This window comes from Anthonomus grandis, chromosome 4 (genome assembly GCF_022605725.1).
Source record: "Anthonomus grandis grandis chromosome 4, icAntGran1.3, whole genome shotgun sequence".
Taxonomy (NCBI): domain Eukaryota; kingdom Metazoa; phylum Arthropoda; class Insecta; order Coleoptera; family Curculionidae; genus Anthonomus; species Anthonomus grandis.
This window is the reverse complement of record NC_065549.1, coordinates 28,398,787-28,423,154: the sequence shown is the minus strand read 5'-3', so window position 1 is coordinate 28,423,154 and position 24,368 is coordinate 28,398,787. Positions and strand designations below refer to the sequence as shown.

The following is a 24,368-nucleotide window of genomic DNA, read 5'->3' as shown; positions in this document are numbered from 1 at the left end:
TACGTTGAAGCTTTTAATATATGTAAAAACATACTATGCAACGACCCAATACTTCAATATCCCAACTTTGAGAAACCATTCTTACTTACGACAGATGCTTCCAATGTTGCTATAGGAGCTGTACTTAGCCAAGGAACAATAGGCTCAGATCTACCTATTGCTTACGCATCTAGGACACTAAACCCCGCAGAACTTAATTATTCAACAATAGAAAAGGAACTCCTTGCTATTGTTTGGGCAACTAAATACTTTCGACCATATCTTTTTGGAAGAAAATTTACTATCATCACTGACCACAAACCTTTACAATATTTATTTAATATGAAAGAACCAAATTCACGTCTCGTAAGATGGAGACTTAAATTAGAGGAATTTGACTACGATGTAAAATATAAAAAGGGAACCCAAAATACTAATGCAGACGCACTATCCCGCATAGAGATTAATGTAATAGAAAATCAATCACTTTCAGGAAACCCTGGCGATATCTCAGATGATATAAATCAATACCTATCTAATGAATCAGAAGATGTAACAATTGAAGAACTAGATCAATTAGAAAATATATTTGACCCAACCAAAAAGAAAATCCACATAATATCAGACATTCAAATTAGACCCCCATTTAACCTTCAAAATATTCAAAATCAACAATCTGATGGAAATACAGTCCATTCAGCAAATGAAGATCCGATACTAAATATACCCACAACAGAGAACTGTTTGAACACTTACACAAATCAAATCATTATTACACAAAAATCCAATGAAAAATTTAACGTTTTAAAAACTATTCATTTTAATAATAAAAATAGGTATCACTTAACATTAACAAATAATTATGAACAAGAAATTATAAAATTCTTTAAAGAATATGTAAATCCAAAAGTAGTACATTGTATCTACATTATGAAATCGGAAATTAATGATTTAGATTATAAAATAAGTGTAATACTACCCAATACGTTTAGACATAATTCTTATAAACTTATCATGACAAAATTATTTTTAAATGATATAATAGATAAAGATATGCAATTAAAACTAATAACTAACCACCATGAGAAAACTTGTCATAGAGGAATAAACGAATGCTTGATGTCCCTAAAAACATTATATTACTGGCCAAATATGAAGAATGATTTGACAGAATATATTAATAATTGCGAAATTTGTCAGCAAGCTAAATACGATCGACATCCACCTAAAATTAAATTTGCTTTGACACCTACACCCTCTGAACCTTTAGAATCTATTCACATAGACACCTTTCAAATTTGTAACACAAAATTTCTTACAATAATAGATGTATTTTCTAGATATACTCAAGCATACCCATTAGAACCAAGTTGCACAGCAACTATTGTGCTAGATAATTTATGTACTTTTATTAGTCATCACGGTTTACCACAACAAATTACTTGCGATAATGGTACCGAATTTAAAACATCACTAATGATTGATTTTTGCAAATTACATAATATAAAAATACACTTTACCACCCCCGGTAATTCAAACAGTAATAGCCCTGTTGAAAGAGTCCATTCAACCCTTATAGATTTATTTAGAGTTTTAAAACTAAAAGAACCCAATGCCTCTACCAAGCAACTTATGTTATACGCAGTAATAGGCTATAATCTTGCATATCATAGTGTTACAAAACAGAGACCATTTGACATCATCAATGGCCGTGTAAAATCTTTAGACCCCTTCGATTTAACTGATGAAATAATTCTCAATAAATACATTACTGATCGAAGAGAACGCCTAAAAATAATATATGACAATATATTTAAAACATCCCTAAATACTAAAATAAAACAAAACCAAAAACAAAATGAAAAACGTGAAAACCCCGTTGACATTCCTTCTGGTAGTAAAATTTATGTAAATGACAAACAAGCTCATAGATCAAAAGATAAACCTAGAAAGAAAATAGAAATTGTAAATAAAGATATCGGAACTAAAGTAATTTCAAATAAAAAGAAAGTCATACATAAATCACAAATTCAAAAACCTAAAAGACTTTCTTTTCCGCAGGAAAATGAACCCCCTGATGATGACATATATCGCGCTACTGATAACTGCACCGACACAACAGATGACGGATCAGACTAAGAACGACTTATCAGTCACCCCTATAAATACGCCCTTACTCCCATTCCACCTTGGTAATGCACGAGTAATAGAAAATAAGCATACATTTATAAATTTTATAGACTTAGAACCCTTATTGTTAGAACTTAGTAATTTAGAAAACGCTTATAATATTTTAGATGCTTCTTGCAATAATACCAATATAATCAATTTAATGTTAATGCATCATATAAATACTTTTAATTTGCTTACGCACGCAAAATATTTAATTAATGAAATAAAAATTAAATTAAATAATATCAAACCGCATAGAACGAAACGTGGACTATTAAACGTTGTAGGAAAAACCTCAAAATGGTTATTTGGTACTCTGGACTCAGATGATGGAGAGCGCTACGAAAAAGCTATTCAAGAATTACGCAATAATCAAAATACTTATAAAAAGGAATTAAATTTACAAATGTCTTTAACTAAAGAATTAATCAATAATTACAACAATACTATAAGCATATTAAATAAAAATCAAAAATCTTTACAGGCACATGTTAATCAATTTGAAAATCAAATGAATAAAACAATAACAGATATTTCAATACTCCTAAAATTACAAAATACTATAAACCATATAGTCATTAACTGTCAAAGTTTTATAACAATTTTAGATAACATTGAAGATGCAATCTCATTTGCAAAATTAAATACTCTGCACAGCACAATACTGTCAGCCTCTCAACTAGAACTAATAGTTTCAAATTTATCTACCCTTTATGGTACAGATAAAATATTAATGTTAGAAGACCTTAATTACTATTATCAATTAGCAGGACTACAAGTTAGCTTTTCAAAAAATAAAATAATTTTTGCAATTCATTTTCCAATATTCGTAAAAGAATCATTTGAATTGTTTCACCTGTTCTCAGTTCCTATAAACCAATCCTTAATTGTACCCAAATCACCCTACCTTTTGATGGGCACTTATTCACAACAATACCAAGATGAAGCTTGTCCCAAGATTGAAAACCTCTACATATGCCGAGATGCTTTAAATCCAGAACTCAATGATTGTGTTACTACCCTCATCAAGAAAGCTGAGATGACGAAATGCCAACTACTCAATGTAAATGTAACCACACCAATTATACGCCCTATTACCAATCAACATATTTTGGTAATACCTACTTCTACCAAGATTAAAATCCAGAAGCTGTGCCAGAATAAAGAAATCCTCTTCGTGACAGAACCAAGCCTAATTTCCATACCTTATAATTGTGGTATTAGTCTACTTGGATCCAAATTAATGAACAAGGAAGACACTGTAGAAAGTAGCCCTTTCTATCTACCAAAAATTAATTTCGACAATATTGAATTTAAACTTCACTCCGATGCTATTCAACTAGATTCCATTGATTTCAACCATGTCCAAAGACTACAGGAACAAGCTAAACTACTGAAGACCATTCCGGAAGATGACGACCCAGTCCACCCTATTACTTGGAGTTTCGCTACTACCCTTGGTTTATTGCTAATTGTTTTTACTATTGCCTTTGCAGTATACGAACTCCTAATTAAGAAGAAAGAAGAAAAAGAAGAAGAAGCTAACAACCCTACCAATGGTAAATCCGAAAACAGCCCTTCATCCCTGTTGTTTTCGTCTTAGGCGGGAGGAGTTATATGTATAATTTTGACGACCTGTATATTTAAATATGCTTATTAATTAATTATTTATCTTATGCTTTATATTCAATTTATTATGCTTTGTAATCACTTTAAGCTTATATATTCTCATGTAACCTATTGTTAAACAACTCTTTGCTCGTATGTCTTGTAAGTCGGTCACACCCTGTCATAATAAAAGTTTTTTAAAAACACCCTCGTGTTGGAAACTTATTTAACTCAGCTGAAAGTTGACAAAGGAGTAAAGATTTACCGTGCGTACAATCCAATATATTTATTTACAGCCTAAACAAATCATTAGACAAATATTTCCGCTCAAAACCTTTGTAAAGCGAACGAACTTGTAGCAGTCCGGATTCCATTATTTGGTCGGCCGCAGCATACCAGAAATTTTAGCGCAAAATATCAGACCATACACTATAGGATTGCTTGCTACACTTCGTTGAATGAAATGGCCAATGAAGAAATTAAAACAATCAGACATTTGAATTAGACTGCCATTTCGAGGACTTCGTAATTTCTACAGTGTAGAGAAACCAACCGACGGTAAAATACACCCTATATCCATTAAAAGCAATAGCTACCACTTACGTAAAGATATTTTATTTAAATAACGCAAAAATTGATCTACATTTCTCTGTGCATCCGTAAAGTAGCGGATAAATGTAATAAAAATGAAATGGACCGTTTCTGAAAAAAATGCCCGAACCCGTCAATTTTAATATTGGGTCTAGGGTTTTTCTACGTGGAAATTAAATATATAGGATGAGCAAAAAAAAATATGACGTCATCAATATGTTTTTTAAATGGAAACCACAATTTTTTGATGCAGAATCAGAAAGAACGCATTTTTTTACAAAGGATATAGTATAAAGAATAGTGGTTACATACGCAATTTTGAACAAAAAATTATGACAAAATGTAAAACTAAAGAAATACCTATCTGAATTAAATGTTAGTATTTTGGTTTTTTAGTTGTTGTTGTCGTCAGTGTCAAAAAGTGAATGTATTTTGGTGCAACTATTTGAAGTAATTTTACATTTGCAAGTGGTGTTTATTCTTTTTGAGAGGCGAAAGCAGTGTCATCCTGCGTTTTATTAGTAACACTTTATTACGTACTGTTATTGTATGAAATATGAGAAAATTAACCGAACGTGAAGTAATCGAAATCTGATTGGTTTCGGAGATATGTCTTGTACTCAAAAGGAGGTGGTTCAGTTGTTTAATGCAACTCATCCTGATCGGTGGCCTATTAGCCAAAGCATCGTAAGCAGAGTTGAAGCAAAGTTACGTGAATTCGAGCATCTTCGAGATACTCAAGAAGCTGGTTGAGGTTCAATAACTGAAGATGAGCATCGGTCCAAGATAATCCCAAAGCCACAATCACAAATACGGCTTCTAATGTTAATTTATCGCCATCTACTATGCATAAAGTATTGAAAACATCAAAGTTCAAATTCAAATTCATTTATTGGTGCCAATATACAAAGTATTTCCACAAGTCAACAAAATAAAAAATACATATATGATTATAAATACTGCATAAAAAATATCAAGTAACACAACAATAATTACAAAATGTTATTCTTCATAAAATTAAAAGCTTAACTACAAAGACACTATATAGGCCCATGTTTAAACGAAATGAAAAATTCATCTACTGATTAAAATAAGTTTTCGATTAGTATATTTCTCAACTGGGATTTAAATTTCAAAAAGGGTAGTTCTATAAGTCTGCCAGGTAGCTTATTAAAAAGCTTAACAGCCAGCTCCGCACCCTCCAGCGAGTCAGCTGCACATGCTACAGTTGTGTCATCAGCAAAAAGTGTGAACTTACCGGTCTGTTCTATTAAAGGCAAGTCAATTATATAGATTAAAAAAAGTATGTTTTTGCAACAGAATACAAGTCACAGAACAAGACACTGCTAAAATTTAAGTTGTTAAAAGAATCCATGACAACAGCAACAAGGCCCAGGATTGCCATAACTGTATTCTTGTTTTTTCGGAAACCAAACTGGCAGGTTATGAATAAATCATTTTCCTCAAAAAACCTTACTAAGTGGGTAGCAATGTACTTCTCAAAAATCTTTGAAAAAACTGGTAGTAATGAGATCGGCTGATAATTTTCCGGTTTGTTATGGTCCCCCTTTTTAAAAATTGGTATTACTTTGGCTGCCTTTAGTATTTCTGGAAAAGTGTTATTTTGGAGACATCGGTTTATTAGTTTGGTATTAATTTTATAAGCTTAACATTTAAGCCGAAGTTATCGCGACTTGTTTTATTTTTTAAATATGTTATTATATCCCTGATCTCTATAAAAGATACAGGTGAGAAGGAGAATGAATTTTTCGAAGCATTTAGACATGGCAAAACCTGTACCGGATCGCTCTGTGAAATAGGAATGCTTGCGACAGTGTTATGAGCAATATTTGAAAAAAAAAATTCATCGGCAGTTATGTTACAATTAACGTTTTCTTTTGATTTTATTTAAAATGCCCATATTAGATTTATTTATTTATTACCTGCCAAAGTGCTTTCGATGTATTTTCAGATGAATTAATAAAGTGATCGTTAACCTTGATCTTTGCTTGCTGCTGTATGGCTGATCTGTAAATTATTCTGAACTTTTTACTTACTTCACTGTTAGCAGCTGGAGAATTATATTGTCGAGAAACCTCACTTAAGAGATGTAGATGTTCCCGCATTGATTTTAGGTCAGCATCATACCAGGCCATACCGCAAGTTTGATCAGATCTAATCTTATATATTTTTTCTGGAAAAGACTGAATGTAGGCCTCCTCCAAATTTTTCATAAATTCCCTGAAACACTCATCAACATCCACATCAACATCTCACACAAAATTCCAGTCACACGAAGAGACTCTATCAAAGAATACTGACATACCTCTTCGCGTTAATGGTCGACATACTGACACCCTGTTACAGACACTCACCCTACTTTACAATTACAATTTGCAATTACATTTAATTGAATAATTCAAGATTCGCTTAATAAAATTTTTGAAACTTTGCACGAGGGTTTGCCAGATTGGTCTCTTCAAAAAGTTAACATTCTTTCTAACATTTTTTTTTCTGTAAAATGTACAGGGAAGCGAATAATTTACCCCCTTAAATTTACATGGGATTTCCTATGTTCCGCTCGGCGACGCACCACCCGGTATATACATACACCTCCGCCCTTATAGGTTGGCCTTGAGTAGATAGAGGCTTGCTTGTATGAACCAACATGCTTTAGTGCTGTTGCCTCTTCTGGAGAAAGCCAATGCTCTGACATACACACAATGCTGTAGTTTTTCCCTCCAAAAAAGTCTCAAGTAGTTCTATTTTGTTCCGTACTGGGCGGGTATTTATGTGCAATACATGTATGTCACGTGCTCCTAATTTTTCTGCTGTTTCCTTTAAGTTTTGGCCAGGAGTCGGCGCTGTAGGTTCCGAAAATAGTTGAAATTATGTCCTTGGGCCAAAGAGATGCAGACATATACATACATGTATTTCTTTTCTAGTGGAATTATCAGCTTAAACGAGCTGTATTTCTTCTGTGTTACAGTTTTCATCTTTTCACAGATGCATTTATCGTCTTTTTTTTTAATTTATCGTGATGCATTTATGTGTCAGGATCTAGACCTGAAATAAATAAGGTCGCCGTTTTCTGTGCGACTTTTAGTATAGATGCCCCTGGCTCGTGATTTTCTGGGTTTTTTCTCTTTATTTCAGTCCACTCTGTATTATTATTTACGTTTGTAACCTCAGTGCTCTCTGTAATTTCGTCTACCTTCTGAGTCCTTGGTTCTGTACGATTCTTCTTTTCATCGGTGCTACTATCTAGCGAGCATTCGTGTGATTTCTGGGTTTTTGGTTTTACAGAATTCTTCTTTTTGGTTGTGCTGCCATCTAGCAAGTGCTCCTGTGATTTTAGGGATGAACCAGCTAAGATTGTAGGAATCTTGTTATCGTTATCATTACCGCCTTCAGCGTCATCTAGTAGTGAGATGACGGCAGTTGTGCCTCCGACCCATGTTGCCCCGCAAACACCTACACCGCAGCATGCCTGCATGCTGCCCATGAAGCGGTTGGAATTTGGTTTTGTTTACCTTTTTCCATGACCTCACTGTTGCTATTTGTTTTTATTTGATTTTCCAGAAAACTAGCCTTTTCCCTCCATAGCATGTTGTTTTCTTTAGCAAACGATTTTTGTCTTCCAGCTCCTCTACTAGCTTCTTGAGGTAGGAAATTTCCAAGTTTTTCTCGATTTCTGTGTCAGCACCATTGTCGCCATTATTATCTGCCGTGTGAACACATACGGCAGATTTTCTCGTAGCTGCCTGCCTCAAGCATGAGGGGTGAAATAGCTCATTACACTTTAAACACTTATTTGCCACTTCTACTGAATTTTTGTAGTGAAAACACATGTTTATTAACTTTTCCGCTCGTTTCAAGATCGGAGCTTAAATGCAACCCTCCGCTTGATGCCATCTTTGATTACGTATGAGTAAATTCCACCCTTATAAAATATTCTTACTTCAAGAGCTATCGGATGATGATTTTGATCGCTGAAATGAATTTTGTGAGCAAATGCAGCGATTATGTAATGATAAAAATTATTTTGTAGAACAGATATTTTCTGACGAAGCAACGTTTACTCTAAACGGCCACGTGAACAAGGATAATTGTCGATACTGGGCGACCGAAAACCCTCATTGATTCACAGAAGGTCATACACAACACCCTCAGAAAGTCAATGTGTGGTGCGGCATAGTGGAAAAGATCTTTTTTTCAGCAAGATGAAAACCCGTCACACTATGCTTTACCCGTTCGCAATTATCTAGATGAAGTTTTTCCAAATCGTTGGATAGGTAGATGAGGGTTTATTGAGTGGCCACCCAGATCGCCAGATTTAACTCCCCTCGATTACTTTTTATAAGAATAACTTAAAAAGTAAATTGTATATCTATACCAGCGAGTTTAGAAGATTTAAAAGAACAAATACGCCAAAAAATTATAAATATTACTGCAGATGTCATTGACAACGTTCAAAAAAATTTTTAAATCGCGTTGGTGATTTTCAAGTTATTAAAGGTCCTCAATTTGAGCATTTAATTTAGGTAGGTATTTTTTTCATTTTACATTTTATCATCATTTTTCGTTCAAAATTGCTTATGTAACCATTATTTATTTGTACCAATTTTTTACCTTTGTAAAAAAATGCGTTCTTTCTGCATTAAAAAATGGTACTTTCCATTAAGAAAAACATATTGATAACGTAATAGCTTTTTTTGAGTCACCCTGTATACTTAATTTCCACGTAGAAAAACCCTAAACCAAATATTAAAATCGACGTGTTCGGGCATTTTTTTAGAAATGGACCATTTCATTTTTATTGATTTGATCCGCTACTTACTCCGAACCCGAAATTGGATGGATAAACCTAGTTTTATCCGGTTAGATTGCGTACTATCCAATTTAGCTGGGTAAAACGCGAATAAGTTTAATGACTTCGTGTCTTATCCAGATAATTCTAGATCTATCCAGTGACCATTGGATAAAACGGTACAATTCATAAAACACTTTAATTATTACCTGTGCTTTCTGACAATAAAAATTTGAATTTTTGACAAAAAAAGGTTAGAAATATTAATATTTAATCAAAATAATGATAAAATAATACTTATTTGAGCAAGATAAGCTCGAGTGACATTTTGAGTTACACAGTACTCCTGAGGATTTACACCGACATTTTAGTGTTATGCATTTTGCTTTTCAATGGCATCTTCTATCCCTGACCATCGAACATAGACTGGCTGGTAGCAATCTGGCATAAAGATTTCTTTTGTGATGATACTTTATCAATGTTTGTTCTCACATAATGTGAACTGGTTTCTCGAGAACATTTCTTCGATTGTTCCACTCTCGTTACCTAAAATAGTCTTATTTGGAAAATTAGAATACCTATTTATATGTAAGTTATTGAAAGTGCCTTATTTGCGCCGAGGGAAACTAGCCGGCAAAAAATCTTAACGAATCGTACCGAACAGTACTCTATCAACTTTTTTTTTCTGGTTGACGGATTTAGGTAAAATTTAGTATTTGGGGTTTACTAGAGGTGCAAATTTAAAAAAATGATAGGATATTGAGATTTATTGAACATGATGACAGGTCGTAATGTCTTTCTAATCAACATACTTAAAGGAATTTAAAGATGAAAATTTAAAAAAGACGGATTTAAGAAAAAATTGAATAAGTAAAGAGTAGAGTCCCTCGATGACAGATTTTGTACTAAGAATCTGTCAAATTAGCATTTAGGGATTTTAGTAAAGAGATATATCATAAATTATTAAGTTACAGCTTAACCAAACGATAGATGCCATCTCCACTTGCTTCCACCACTGACATTAAAACATTTCTAAATTCACCATTCCTCTATTAACATCAGGAATTTTTAATTGGACAGTATTCCCTATATTACATGGAGAGAACTTAACACTCGATAGTTGCTTTATTTTCTTAGATTGGTTTTCTAAGTTGCTTTTAGCTTCATCTCTAATTAAAAGAATCTGTTGTTTTCTGTTATTAAATTCACAAATTTCGTTAACTAATTACACAAACGTCAAATCTTTTCAATCGACGATACGGTAAAGCTGATTTATATTTCGCTTCCTTCGTCACTTTTACAGATTCCAAAAACTCACTTTACTGCAAAGAATTCATACAAGATATATTTAAGTCTTTATGTGACATCAATTCAAGAAGCATTTCATTAAATCGCGTCTTAAAATGCGAAGATACTTCTAAGTCACTAATTTTTTTCTTCTAAGGCACTATCTGGAACTTAACTGCGTAAATATTGCACCATGCAGTTTCATCCAAGAAACATTGGAAAATAGCTTAGTCTAACTAGTATTAACCGGATAAATCTAGAATACAACGATATTTCGGACTTTATCCACTTTGCTTGGACAGTTCGGATTTTATCCGCGTAATTCTAGTATTATTCAATATTCGTGTTTTTGCCGTAATCTATATACATCTAAAAACAGTGCGTCATAACAATCAAGAGGCTATTATAAAGAATAAGAATCTCATTATAGACGGATCAATATATACTCTGGAGGAATTAAAAACGGAAAAGCTGCCAACTTTCAATCGGAAAGAATTGACATTACTGAAAAAAGTGCGAGCTCTTTTGCTAGTAAACGCAGGGCTTCTCCAACCCCTACCAGAACCTAAAGAAAAACCCGACAAAATTCTTGAAAAAGAAATCATTGAAAATTTTGGAATCCATGCCAAACCGATGTCGCGAGGTTATTACCCACTATTAATTTTATTAGTTTAGAAATAAATCTTATGTTGAAATATTTAGTGTTTCTACCTTTTTCCCTAGAGTATTTTGTTTATTTAAATAAAATCAGGTTTCCGTTATATAGTTTATTACTTTACCGAAATAAAATCTTTAAAAATATTGTTGATTTTCATTATGTATAGAACTACGTTCCTCTCGGAATATTCAAATAAAAGCTAATTTTTTTGTTAAGTTTCTCTACTTTTGTTCGATTGTGTAATTTCTTATGTCTCACAATAATGAGATTAAAAGAAAAACCTTTTTTTTTATTTTCGCTTCAATAGCACGTGTTTAGCAGATTGTTTTCCTGAGAATTGCTACTATTCCAACATTGATTCTATTTTCCGAAAGAGTGTTTTATTTATTTATTTCACTACATAATCCAATAGGTAATATTCGATTATTGACATAAACTTAAGACAAAATAATTACAAGAAATTAAAAAAAAAAACAATATTCTATAAGGTTTACAATTCACAATAAAAGAATTAAAGATAAAAAGCGTTATTTTACTTACTTTTTCATCATTAAATAATCAATTTTAATCAGCGAACAAAAAAACAATGAAAACAAGAAATGAAGCATATTCTAATTTAATTCTAATTTTATTCTAAGTAGAGCAACTTTATGGTATTCAAATCCTTAAAATCTCTGCTCATTCTAACGAATCCACATGTTTTAGTGATTTCAGCAATTATGGTATGTGCCTGACGAATAAAAGTTGGATCGAACACTATATGGGATTAGTTGAGATTTTAAGGTGTACCTCAGTACTTGGCACTCAATATTCAAAGATTTTTATTTTATTTTATATTCGGCTAATAAGTAGTTTAAAATAGGAGGCCCCAGAGCTAAGTTTGAAGTCTGAACCCTGAATTTCTTTGAAACTAAAGCATTTAATTGCCCCAAGTTTTTTGCGATCGGTGACAAGTGACTTAAAGAGATAAATTAGATTTTTAGAGATTATAGAGATGTAAAAAAATACAAAATCATCCACGTGTATATTTCTTTTTTTTACGCCCATATTTCGCAACAAAAACATAGTCAGCAGTTTCTAGAAATTGAACATCAGTGTTTCGTCTGCTGGGAAGGCCAGTGGCCCGATTCTTCATTGTCTATGAATACATTAAACTATATAATATTCGGAAAGACTATTTGGATATAATAAGTATTATTGCTAACTATATTGGTGTTATTGCTAAATATATTAATAACTATATTGGACACTATAGATTTTACGACTTAGTTTATAGTGTTAAATTTTAAGGGTTAGCTTGGATAAGGAGTCAATTAAAACCCAAGCTCTTCAAAACTTTTTTTCTTTTATTGCCAACGTTTCGGTCTATATTAGGCCTTCTTTAAATGATTCTATTTGGTTTATTCGTTTTTGAGGATATCAAACTGCTGGTGTATAAGTAACAACAATAATGAGTTTATACTGTAATAAAATTGTATGTCGGTGTAAAATGGACGATTTTTTTCGATTTACAAACATTGTACAGAGTGTGCCATTTTGGGTACTTTTGTGGGGTATCTGCATTATTTTTGACGTTAACGAGATGCACAATTGGCGACAGTAGGCTACTGTTTCCCGAAGCTAAAAATGCCGTTAACAAAATTCATAGCCCTCTTAGTTTATAAGATACAGAGCATTTTTGAAAATGTTGCATTTTAGGACTCCTCTCGTATCTCCGTTAGCTTTCAACTTTATTACCATGTTAAACAAATATAATAGTATGCACTTTTTATAAATACATAAATAAATGACAATTTTATGAAATTATTAGATAAACAAAAATAAATGTCTAATATTTGGGTATCATATCGGTTTTTTGACCGACTTTTGGTCTATTTTCCAAAACCAGTTTACTTTTGTTCTTTTGGTATTCAATTGATATTTATCACGTTCTTCGAATAATGACAGCGTATGAAAAATATGATAGACATATTTCCAAAGATAAGTGAGCTATATTGTTAGATCAGCAGAAAGAAAGAAACCGTTTTTGGAGATATTTGCTGGTTTAAAAGCGAATTTAGTCGAAAACGGATTCTTCGGTCACCCACGTACTTAAACATATAACAAAGACAACAGGGAAAGAAAAGAGATAGATGTTTTGGGATATACACAATGTATACAAAATGAGGTATATTTAAAACACGATACGACGATAGAACTAGAGAATAGTTCGAGAGGCAATTTGTCTATCAAAAGCGGCGAAGGAGACCAATGATTGTTTTGAATGCTATTCAAAGAATTACAAAAATGCCCTAATTTTGCATTAGAGAAAATTGTCGTCAATTTGAACATTACCTTTAAAAAATTATTTATTTTTTTAATAATTTTTTTTTTGTGTTATATTGTTACTTTATTCTACAAAACTGTTGTGAGAAATACTGTTCTGTTCTTCGTTAGCAATATGTAACTATCTATTGTTTATTATTGTTTTTTATAAACTATTATTAAATTATGCAATTAATTTTACAAAATTGTCATTAATTCACGTACTTATGATAAAAAGTGCATACCATTATACATTTTTGAAACATTAAAAAAAATATAAATTTTTAAGTCAATAAATATACTAGGTGTTTTATTAAAAAAAAACATAAGTTTGGTTTAGAACTCAAAAATGGTAAATATGTAACTAAGATCATCTAGACTAGTGTATTCTACGGAATTATTTTACCTTTCCGATAAATTGAAGGATAACGGAGATATAAAGTTCCAAAATGCAACAATTTCCAAAATGCCGTGTATTTTAAAAACTACAAGCGTCATTAAAATTCTGTTAACTTATCTTTAGCTTTACGAAGTAGCACACTGTTTCTACTATACGCCGTTTCTACTCTGCACTCATCACTTTTGCATAGCACCAAATCTAAAACTGGAATATTACGTTGCCATGTAATTTTAGCGTCATTAATGTCAATAAGTGGGATGCCTTATGACCTAAAATTTATTACGTTGAGAGGATAGGGAGACAAATCCTCTTCGAGATTAGTAGCAACGCGACCCCAATGACAACGAAAAACCTCAAAGTTATAATGCATAACCTAAACATTACGTATAAAGAGAACAAACCAAGTCTCAGTGTGTGTCCAAGTGGTAGAGTCAGTCAGTTTTCAAAAAGTCGTCATCATTAGTCAGATTTAAGTTGGATCTGTTTTCATTAAATGTGATTAACTCCAGATTGGAAAGTAGGCATAAATCGAAATAGCGCTTTTATTCCTTCTTTAAGTGTGAACTAAGACACTCGATGTACAAAAATAGTCAACTCATTTATTTTACACGTTCACACCAAATAGGATCGCTCGGGATAGGTGCGCTTGCCAGAGCCTCTTTTAGGTGGGGATATTAATGATTTTCACTAGTCAATGGTTTTGCGATGTTGGCAAATAAATCCCTCCACATCGTCGGTAGTAAGTGCATAATCCCAAGAAGCTGCATAGCTCATGCTTTTCTTTGAGAACTGACAATCTTTAACAGTCTGGACCTTTGCCTAGTCAACCGCAAATCCTTGACTATAAACGACGTGACCCAGATACTGTACAGACCTTTGAAATATATGACATTTGTGTGTTTAAGCACAAATTTAGTCCAAAACCTCGTAGCCTCAGGAATACTTCTTCCCGATTTTCCTAATCCAATATTATCATCAAGGTAAACTAGACAAGTCTTCCAAGATAGTTCTTTCAAAATCGTTTTCATCAGGCGTCTAAAAGTATCAGAAGCATGGCACCCTCTAAATTGCATCAGCCTCCTCTCTCTTGGTCAGTGGCAGACTTCGAGCTGTCTACCGGATGGGATGAGCAGTTTTCCATATTGATTTTGTGCTGGACTATGTTGTTCCTCAATTTCTTCCCATATTAAAATTATTTTGAGATTTATCACCCAAGTGCCTCGGACCCCTTCTTCTTCTCGGTCATGACTTAGGCCGGTCCCTGACGACGATACCAGCCGTTCTAATTCTTTCGGAATATGCTTCCCGGTTGATGTTCACAGCCGCGAGTTGTCCAAGTATTGCTGAAACTGCAGAGCAGTGGCCTAAATCCGTGCCATTCTTTTATAACATAGGATAATCTTTAACAGATTCCTTTGAGCACGTTCATGCATTGCAGGTGCGAACATGACTATCATAGGATGTTTAAATGCTTTTCCTATGGTGAACGTGACGTTTGCTTCACCATGTACATGCTCGATCTCCCGTCGCTATTTATTATTAATTTTACTATGACGGGCCTAATACTCTCTTACTGTAACAGAATTTTTTACAAAAATGCCCTAACAAAAAACAAAGTCCGGCTTATCGTCTTACTCAAGTAATTCATTAAGAAACTGCTCCTGAAGTGTGCTTTATTTCCCGCCATATCGCAATCCATTTTCTCCAGCTCCATTTTCAGCTCAGCAACTTTCAAATCTACCAATGCTGGGCATTTTCACACAATTTGGTCCGATGTGTTTCAATTCAAATTAAATTTTTCAATTCGAATTAAAACGAAGGATGCACAAAAATAGTCCTATTTATTTTGCACGTACACACTAAACACGATCCCTTAAGACTACTAGAAATAATTATTCATACTTTATTTATTTGTATGAATAAATGCATACAAATAAATAAAGTGATTACAATTTACCACATGCTAGATGGGAAAATGATGATCTTGGTTTGGTGGTTGGTGGTTGTCTGGAGAATGACAGAGAGTCTGTGCTTTCTCTGGCCAACTGCTTTAGCTTCTATAACTTTTTTCAGGTAAATGGGGTTTTAAATACCAACGGGGTTGCCTTGGATCTTGTATTTAGTAGCTCAGATTTAATTAGTGCCGAACGTGCAATAGACAAGATTTTTGAGAATAGCTTGCACCATACAGCAATTAGTTTTGATCTTTGTTGTGCAGAAAATTCTGATGATATGATATATGAGGAATATTTTTATGATTTTGGTAAGGGAGATTACATAGCAATTAACGATTGTCTTGCAGGGATAGACTGGAATCAATTGTTTTTGGGAGAGACATCTATTGATGTCATAGTTTCAATTTTCTGTGATCTATTCCTCAATGGAAAGGTTTATTCCTCTAAAGAGGTACAAAAGTTCTTCTTTTCCATGTTGGTTTTCTTCAGAGCTTCGCAGTTTGATCATAAGAAAGAAACAAATTCACAAAAAGTTTAAAATTAGTGGTCAACAGCAGGAATATGATGAATTTGTATTTTTGAGACATCAATGTGAGTACTTAAGAGAGTTGTGCTATCAACAATATATTAATAAGGTGGAAATGAATCTCGCTAGCAATTCGAGATACTTCTGGTCATATATTCGAAATAAAAGAACTGGTTTTAGCCTTCCCTCCAGAATGACATACAATAACAGGATTAGTATGAATATCTCGGATACTGCAGATATGTTTGCAGAATACTTTACATCCGTCTATTCGGATGAGCAAGTCAATGACATACCATCTTTTGATTTCGATAAATCAATTTGTGTGAGCAATTTAACTCTGTCAATGCAGGATGTTTATGAGGTTATTACTTCCTCTAAGAATAAGCTCTGCGCTGGACCAGATGGGATTCCGGCATTCTTCCTAAAGAAATGTGTTTATGTTCTTACAAAACCAATACTGTTCATTTTTAACAAATCTCTAGGTACTGGTTCTTATCCCACTCTCTGGAAGAGAAATTTTCTAAAACTCATTTTTAAATCTGGTAGTAGAAATGAAATTTCCAATTATCGGGCTGTGTGTAACCAATCTGAGTTGCCAAAGCTGCTTGACTGCCTAGTCAGTCATAGGATTGCCTGGAGTTTTAAATCTTTATTTAATCCTGAGCAATTTGGATTTATAAAAGGCAGATCTACTAATGCTAATTCGGTGCTGTATGTCAACTACATGTACCGTGGGGCCTCTTCTTCAGTGGATCTCGGGATTCGTCAGAGGTAGAATCCAGATTGTTAATCTTGGAGGTACATGTTCCTCTGAAATTTTGGTGCCATCTGGGGTGCCACAGGGCTCTCACTCAGGCCCTGTTTTGTTTTGCCTCTCTTTGATTGATTTAGTTTGGAAACTTGAAAATTGTCGTGTGCTAATGTTTGCTGATGATGTGAAGCTATATAGGCCTAACACATCCCTTTCCGTGCTGTGCTCCTGCAAAAAGACCTTAATTTGTTCTTTGATTGGTGCCACTTGAATAGAATGTCCCTTAATATCAATAAGTGCCATAAGATTACTTTTTCTAAGCAAAGAAACCCTATTGCTTTTCTCTGTAAAATAAATAATGTAGCAATTGGTGTCAAAACAGAGGTTTCTGATTTCTGACTTAGGAATATTTATTGACTCCAGGTTGTCTTTTAAAAGTCACATCAATCAGGTGACTGGTAGGGCAATGAAAATGCTGGGTTTTATCCAACGGTCTACAACTGATTTGTCTTTGTTTACTTTTAGATTACTTTATTGCTCTCTTGTTAGGCCCATCTTGGAGTATGGCTCAATTGTGTGGTCCCGTCATATAACTGCTACATTGAGCAGATTGAAAAAACTCAAAATTAATTTTTAAGGGTGGCTGCTTTTAGATGTGGTTACAGAAGACAGGAGTATTACTATCAGTGGGTCAGGGAGAACCTGAACTTACCCACATTAGAGTCACGAAGAACATTACTCGACCTATGTTTTATGCATAAGGTTTTAAATGCTACTATAGATTGTCCCGAGTTATTGTCTCTTTTTAAACTTAGGGTGCCTTCCAGATTGAATAGACAATCAGAAATATTTTCAGTCCCATTCCACCATACCAATTATGGTATTAATGAGCCAATTACACGAATGGCTCGAAGTGCTAATGGTCTGTCAGGACAGATAAGCTTTTTTGACTCTAGGATTACATCTTTTAAGGGGCAGTTAAAGAATATTATTTCATAAGGGCTTTAATTAATTAACTCATCTACACCTTTCATTGATTTATAGATAGTTTTGTATCTGAATATATATGTTTGTATGGGTATGCTATGTAACACTTTTGTAAATGGATTCCGTAAATAAATAAATAAATATTTCGATTTAAAAATGGCAGCAATAACTTGACAGTAGACGCTGCTGCACTGCCTTACAACTGCATAAATTATGTGCGTTTTTTGTAATAATATGTGTAATTGTAACTAATTGTAAAAAAGATGTTTTTTTTTCTCAAATATAGTGTTTTAATTTACAACAGTAGCATTTTTACAATAAACCATGGTGCGTCTAAATACCACATACTTTTTCAATCATTTTCGATGTTTTCCGATTAGCTTTGGAAATCCTTGACATTTTAACTTTTGTTTTTTGAAAAAAAGTGTTTTTTCTTATATTCACTTTTTACGGCCAGGCCATATCAAATTAACCAAAAAAGCACTGTTTTCGTTTTGATCATTTCCTATTTTGAGATCTTTGCAAGTCTTATTCTTCTTATCAAAATTGGATTATCAAAAAAATTTGAATTTTTAGATCCGCACGTGTTTTGAAATACAGATATTTGGCTTGGACTATTCCAGGTATTACAAGCTATTAATTCCAATAAGTAAATCAAATATGAAAGCAAAACCCCTTTTACTTATTATTAAATTATTGCAACCATTGCCTTATCAAAAATAGAACTTACTATTTTCGAAAACCAAAAGCAGAAATATACTTACAGATCATAGATCAAGATAGTCAAAACTAATGACTGGATGATTTGATATTATTTAACTATTACGTATTTTTTAAATGTACAATGTCAAAAATAATGAAAATATCACATAAAACAAAAAAATACTACGTTAATTTTTACGTCTAAGAATAACTTACCGGATTTTCTTTTGCATTATTGAGGGGTAAAATAATTTCGTCCCGGTTAAACTCGAGAAAGTCAAAGGGATCCGAAGGATTTGGCAAAACTGGAAAGAATTATATTAATATAAAATATGCTAAAATATAATAATACAGTAATTATTTAAAACATTAAAAAAAATATCAAATTATTAAAATCATATAATACTAAAACTAATAAAAGCATTCCTTTTTACATCTCAGAATTTTAATAAATTGAGTTTTTTAATTATTTAAAGATTATTCAGTTGTAGCTATGGAGGAATAACTAGCAAGCGGCTTTTATCATCATTATTTAAAATTTATTTTAAGTTAGTAAGACTTAAACTATTTTTAATATTTATTATTCATGAGGATATAGGAGCATAAGTTGCATTCTTCGTGAGGATTGTGGTTACACCGATTTATACGTAAAAAAAGTAAGTTAAACGAAAACTTACCTTTGGCTTCAGGTTGATCTACTATTAAATTTTTAGGCACATTATTGGTAATGTCTTCTATAATATGACCGCGCGAAATAATATCACTGGCGTCCGTACGATCAAAGGCAATATCTCGAAGTTTTAGTTTTTTGGTGGGTAAAGGTTCTTGGTGGGTTGAAGTAGAAGGATCCATTGTCTGACTAGTATTACTATTAATCTATAAAAAAGGGATTAAATAAGTAAAACATTTAAATTAAGTGGATATCTAGTGTTATTGTACAGTAGGAAATTTAATGTTATAGAAAAAATTGATTTTAAAACCAAATTCTAAATCCATATATATTTCTCGAGATAAAGAACGAAGAACTTTCGGGAAAAAATAGTGTTTTTAATAATAACACGAAAGAAAAGCACATTCTGATTTTTAGTTAGTCTGTATAGACTTTTTTAACAAAAATATATTTGCCCTATTTACTCCAGCAGCATCGTAATCGACTATAAAATAATATTACAACTAGAAATTACATAGGTATTAAAAAAAAACATAAAAAGAACTAAACCTGTAAAATTAAGCAATAAGCACATTAAATCCTAAACATATTATTACATAGGTAGAATACCAAATTTAAGGAAACTGTTCAAAATATTCGCTATTGTATGCTACACATAATTACCATAATATGGTGTAGATGCATGCAATTCCTAATATTTGAATGTTGATTGTATTTTTAGATTTTTCTAGTATTCTGAACAGATATTTCTGCAATATTATCTGTGGATATGGATATTTTACTATACTCTATTTCAGAAGTGTATAGAGCAATAAACTGGGGAATTCCGTTCTGTTTGGCTACATTTCGTGGTAGTTCATAGGCGCAGGTACTTATAATATTTATGAATTTAATTTTCACGGATTAAATTCCTTTATTTTGAAAGAGATTAAATACTAAATCAATACTTATAATCCTTTTGTATAGGTACCTATCTTTTAACGCTTTGTAACATGCAAAAATGGGGTCAGGTAATATATACAGACTATAAATACTTTTAAATCATATTTTAAACGTTAGTAGTCACTGCTACGCTGTAGTGTAATCACAATATTATTATCCCAATATTTAAAAAATGGAGGTATTCAGTCTAACGAAAAGATGTACTAAAAATTCTCCACTATCGCTGAGTGAAAAAGTTATTATTTTAAATGTACATGATTGCATAAAACACGATTACCCTAGTTTTACTGTGCAAGAAATTGTTGAAAAATGTTCTCGAATGAGTGGAATTGGAAAGTCCACCATTTTCAAATTGTTGCGGGAAAGAAAAGTAGCCGGTCAAGTGGAATCTCCCAAGCAAAAGCCAAGACGACCTACAAAAGTCCTTGATGAAAATGCTAAATGTATAATTGGAAGAAAAGTTCACTCTTTTTATTTTAAAAAGGAAATACCCACCCTAGACAAAATTTTAATGGAGCTTGGCCGAGATGACAGTATTCCGTTGATAAGTAGAAAACTTTTATGAAAAACTTTAAAAAATATGGATTTTGCCTGGGAAAAGCATAACCGCAAAGCACTTTTACTGGAGAGCGACGAAATTGTTTGTTGGAGACGACAATACTTGAGAAGTATCAAGCAGTACCGCAGGGAGCAAAATAAAGTTTTTTATCTTGATGAGACGTGGATTAACGAAGGTTATATAGTCCAAAAAATGTGGCAAGACAAAAATATAACCAGTGCTCGCCAAGCTTTCATAGAAGGCCTGTCTACGGGTATTAAAGTACCTTCGGGAAAAGGAAAAAGACTTATAATCACACATATTGGAAGCGAAGAGGGATTTTTAAAAGAAGGTCTGCTAACCTTTGAGTCGACTCGCACAGGAGATTACCATGAAGACATGAACTCAGACGTTTTCGAGGACTATTTTGGTGAAATGATAAAATTTCTTCCGGCTAATTCGGTGGTGGTTATGGATAACGCAAGCTATCATTCACGGCGAATAGAGAAGACGCCAACTTCAAGTTGGAGAAAGCAAGAAATTATCGATTGGCTGACTGCAAAAGGTATTGCGTTTTTGCAAGAGAAGCAAATTTGATAAAAAAAGAACTGCTGGCAATAGCAAACTTACACAAAACTCGTTTCATGAAATACGCCGTGGAAGATATAGCCGAAAAATATAATATAACCGTACTGAGCTTACCACCATATCATTGCGAACTAAATCCTATAGAACTGATATGGGCGCAGGTAAAAGGATTTGTAGAAAGACAAAACACGACTTTTAAAATGAAAGATGTTAAGCTACTGTTTGATCAAGCCATTACGGAAGCGACATTAGAGAATTGGCGAAAAGCAGTCCAGCATGTAATTAAGCAAGAGGACAAAATGTGGGATCTTGACAACCTTATCGATCAGACAGTCGATCCTTTAATTATAATGTCAAGAGGTGATGACAGTTCGTCAGATGACGAAGAAGACTACAATCTATTATAATTTAAAATTGTTATACACTGTTCAAAAAGTGCCAGATCCAAAAGTGACATTTTCAACTGTTTTACTCTACATATTATGTTCAATAAATTTGTGAAAAAAATATATTATTCCATTTAAACAAAAGTAACTTTCTAAAATAAAATAGCATTTAAGTACATTAATTATAAGGTAAAAAACAAGTCCCAGTTGCACGCCTTTGGCGAACCGTTTTCAATGTTTATCAGTGGGTAACAATGGGCAAAACTCATAAATTGACCCAAAACCGGGTGGCACTACCTGCAATCAACGAAAAGAAAGAACTTTACATTGAAACTAATACCCAACTAAGGTAGTGGCATAAAATATTGGTGGATCACCAGGTACCACTTTTGCATACCTAATGAGGTTTTATTGCTCTACACACTTCTGAAATAGAGTATAAATACTTCATCTTTCGTTAAAGTAATCCTATTCTACCTTGTGATGACAATGTTAAGTTTTTTGTAGTTACTCTTGATCCCTCCTTGGATTGGAAACTGCATGTTCTGCAACTAAGTAATGCACTTTCCAATATCATATTTCTGATTAGAGCATTATTGGTCTATAGATATCTTCCTACTATTTTAACATCCTATCATGGATATTTTTTTTCTCATATATGGAATCGAATATTGATTTGAGGATATAGTGATAGGAGAAGATTTTTGGACGGCAGAGGTGTGTGACAATTTTGGCAGGACTGGGTTTCCGTGAGTGTTGTCAGCAATATTTTGTAACGTTTAAACTTCTTACTCTCCCATCTATATATATATATATATATACAGTATCAGACAAAATTAGAGAGACTTCTCTATTTGCCAACTCCAATTTTTTGTACTTGAAATAATATTAATATTTGTTAAGCAGTGTATACCGGAGTTGACAAGAATTCTATTATCAACAATTCATTTTTGTAGCTCATGTTTACATTTATTTAAAGAATGTTTTTAACATTGATAAAAAATTACTGCGACAGAATTAAAGAGACTCATTTTGTATTTAGTTTCGCTGAAGTCGCGATTAGTTTAATTTCTGTTTATTAGTTTGAGAATATCATTAGCAATGCCTCGTGGTAAACATTATTCCATAGACCTAAAAGAAAAAATTATAGAAGCCTATAACTCAGGTCGCTCACAAAAATTAATAAAAGAGCAATTCAACGTCAGTAAACAAATGGTTTCCAGAACAATAAAAAATTATCAGCTCCGTGGAAGAGTGACAAACCTTAAAAGAGGTGGCCGCAAGAGAAAAACCTCAGTACTGCTGGACAGGAGAATTAAACGACTAAGTCAGAATAATCCGCGTCTATCTTCAACACAGATTTTGGCTGAATTGGAGGCGCCTGGGGTTTCATCCAGGACTGTGCAGCGGCGATTAGTGGAGGCGGGGCTTCCTGGAAGGAGACCAGCAAAAAAACCCCATCTATCAAAAAAAAATGTAGCTGCTAGAATGTTATTTGCAACACGTCACCGTTACTGGACAGCTAAGGACTGGAATTAGGTTTTGTTTAGTGACGAGTCTAAATAAAATATTTTTGGAAGTGATGGAGCGCAGTTCGTACATCGCCCAGCAAACAAAAGGCTTGATCCAAAATATGTTTCTGGTACTGTGAAGCACGGAGGTGGCAATTTAATGGTTTGGGGTTGTTTTTCGGGTTATGGAAAGGGTCCTATCCACAAAATTGAGGGCACTATGGATAGATTTATATATCGGACTATACTGGAAGATGTAATGTTGCCTTACGCCGAATGGGAAATGCCGCTAAGATTCACGTTCCAACACGATAACGACCCCAAACATACGGCCAAACTTGTGAAGGAATGGTTTTTGGCTAACAAAATTCAAGTTTTAAAATGGCCACCGCAATCGCCGGACTTGAACCCAATTGAAAATCTTTGGGAGATTATAGAGAAAAAGATTCGCACTAAAAACATCGGGAATCGTGCTCAATTATTTGAAGAAATCGAGAATGCCTGGAAATCAATGGATCCGGCTGTAATTTCGAATCTCATTGGATCGATGCCGAATAGATGTGAAAAAGTTATCCAGAATAAAGGGTACTGGACAAAGTATTAGGTTAGTTTCATTAGTATAGAGTACAAATGTACTTTAAGGATAAGTCTCTCTAATTTGTGTCGCACAGAATTTTTTGCATTTTTTTATTTTTCCTAATAAATCTTGAGAAATGTTTTTTTTTTTTTAATTTATTTTAGTGCCTTTTTAAACTACTTCAAAACATAACATCCTTCAGCACAAAAAGAGGAATTTAATTATTTTTATCTTACATAAAAGATGTAAGTAGTCCAGTCTCTCTAATTTTGTCCGATACTGTATATACAGGGTGTTCATTTGAAAACTTCCCATTACGGATTTATCGAAAACCACTGTTTAAAAAAAAAAAACGCCGAAATAGGTCAAAAGGTTTGTCAAGGGTCAAAGGTTTGTCAAGACAACTTTCTAACCTAAAATTAC

The 24,368-nt window shown here is 33.1% G+C and overlaps 1 protein-coding gene across 2 annotated transcripts in view; it reads right to left on the bottom strand.

Moving 5' to 3' along the window:
- Positions 1-24,368, bottom strand: part of LOC126734994 (uncharacterized) — a 91,095-nt gene that overhangs the window by 31,896 nt on the left and 34,831 nt on the right. For both annotated transcript variants that reach the window (XM_050438862.1, XM_050438861.1), the window contains exons 4-5: positions 19,411-19,609; positions 18,950-19,038 (exon numbers count right to left, since the gene is read on the bottom strand). In XM_050438862.1, coding sequence (XP_050294819.1) covers positions 18,950-19,038; positions 19,411-19,609 — 288 coding nt within the window. The remainder of the gene's footprint in view (positions 1-18,949; positions 19,039-19,410; positions 19,610-24,368) is intronic.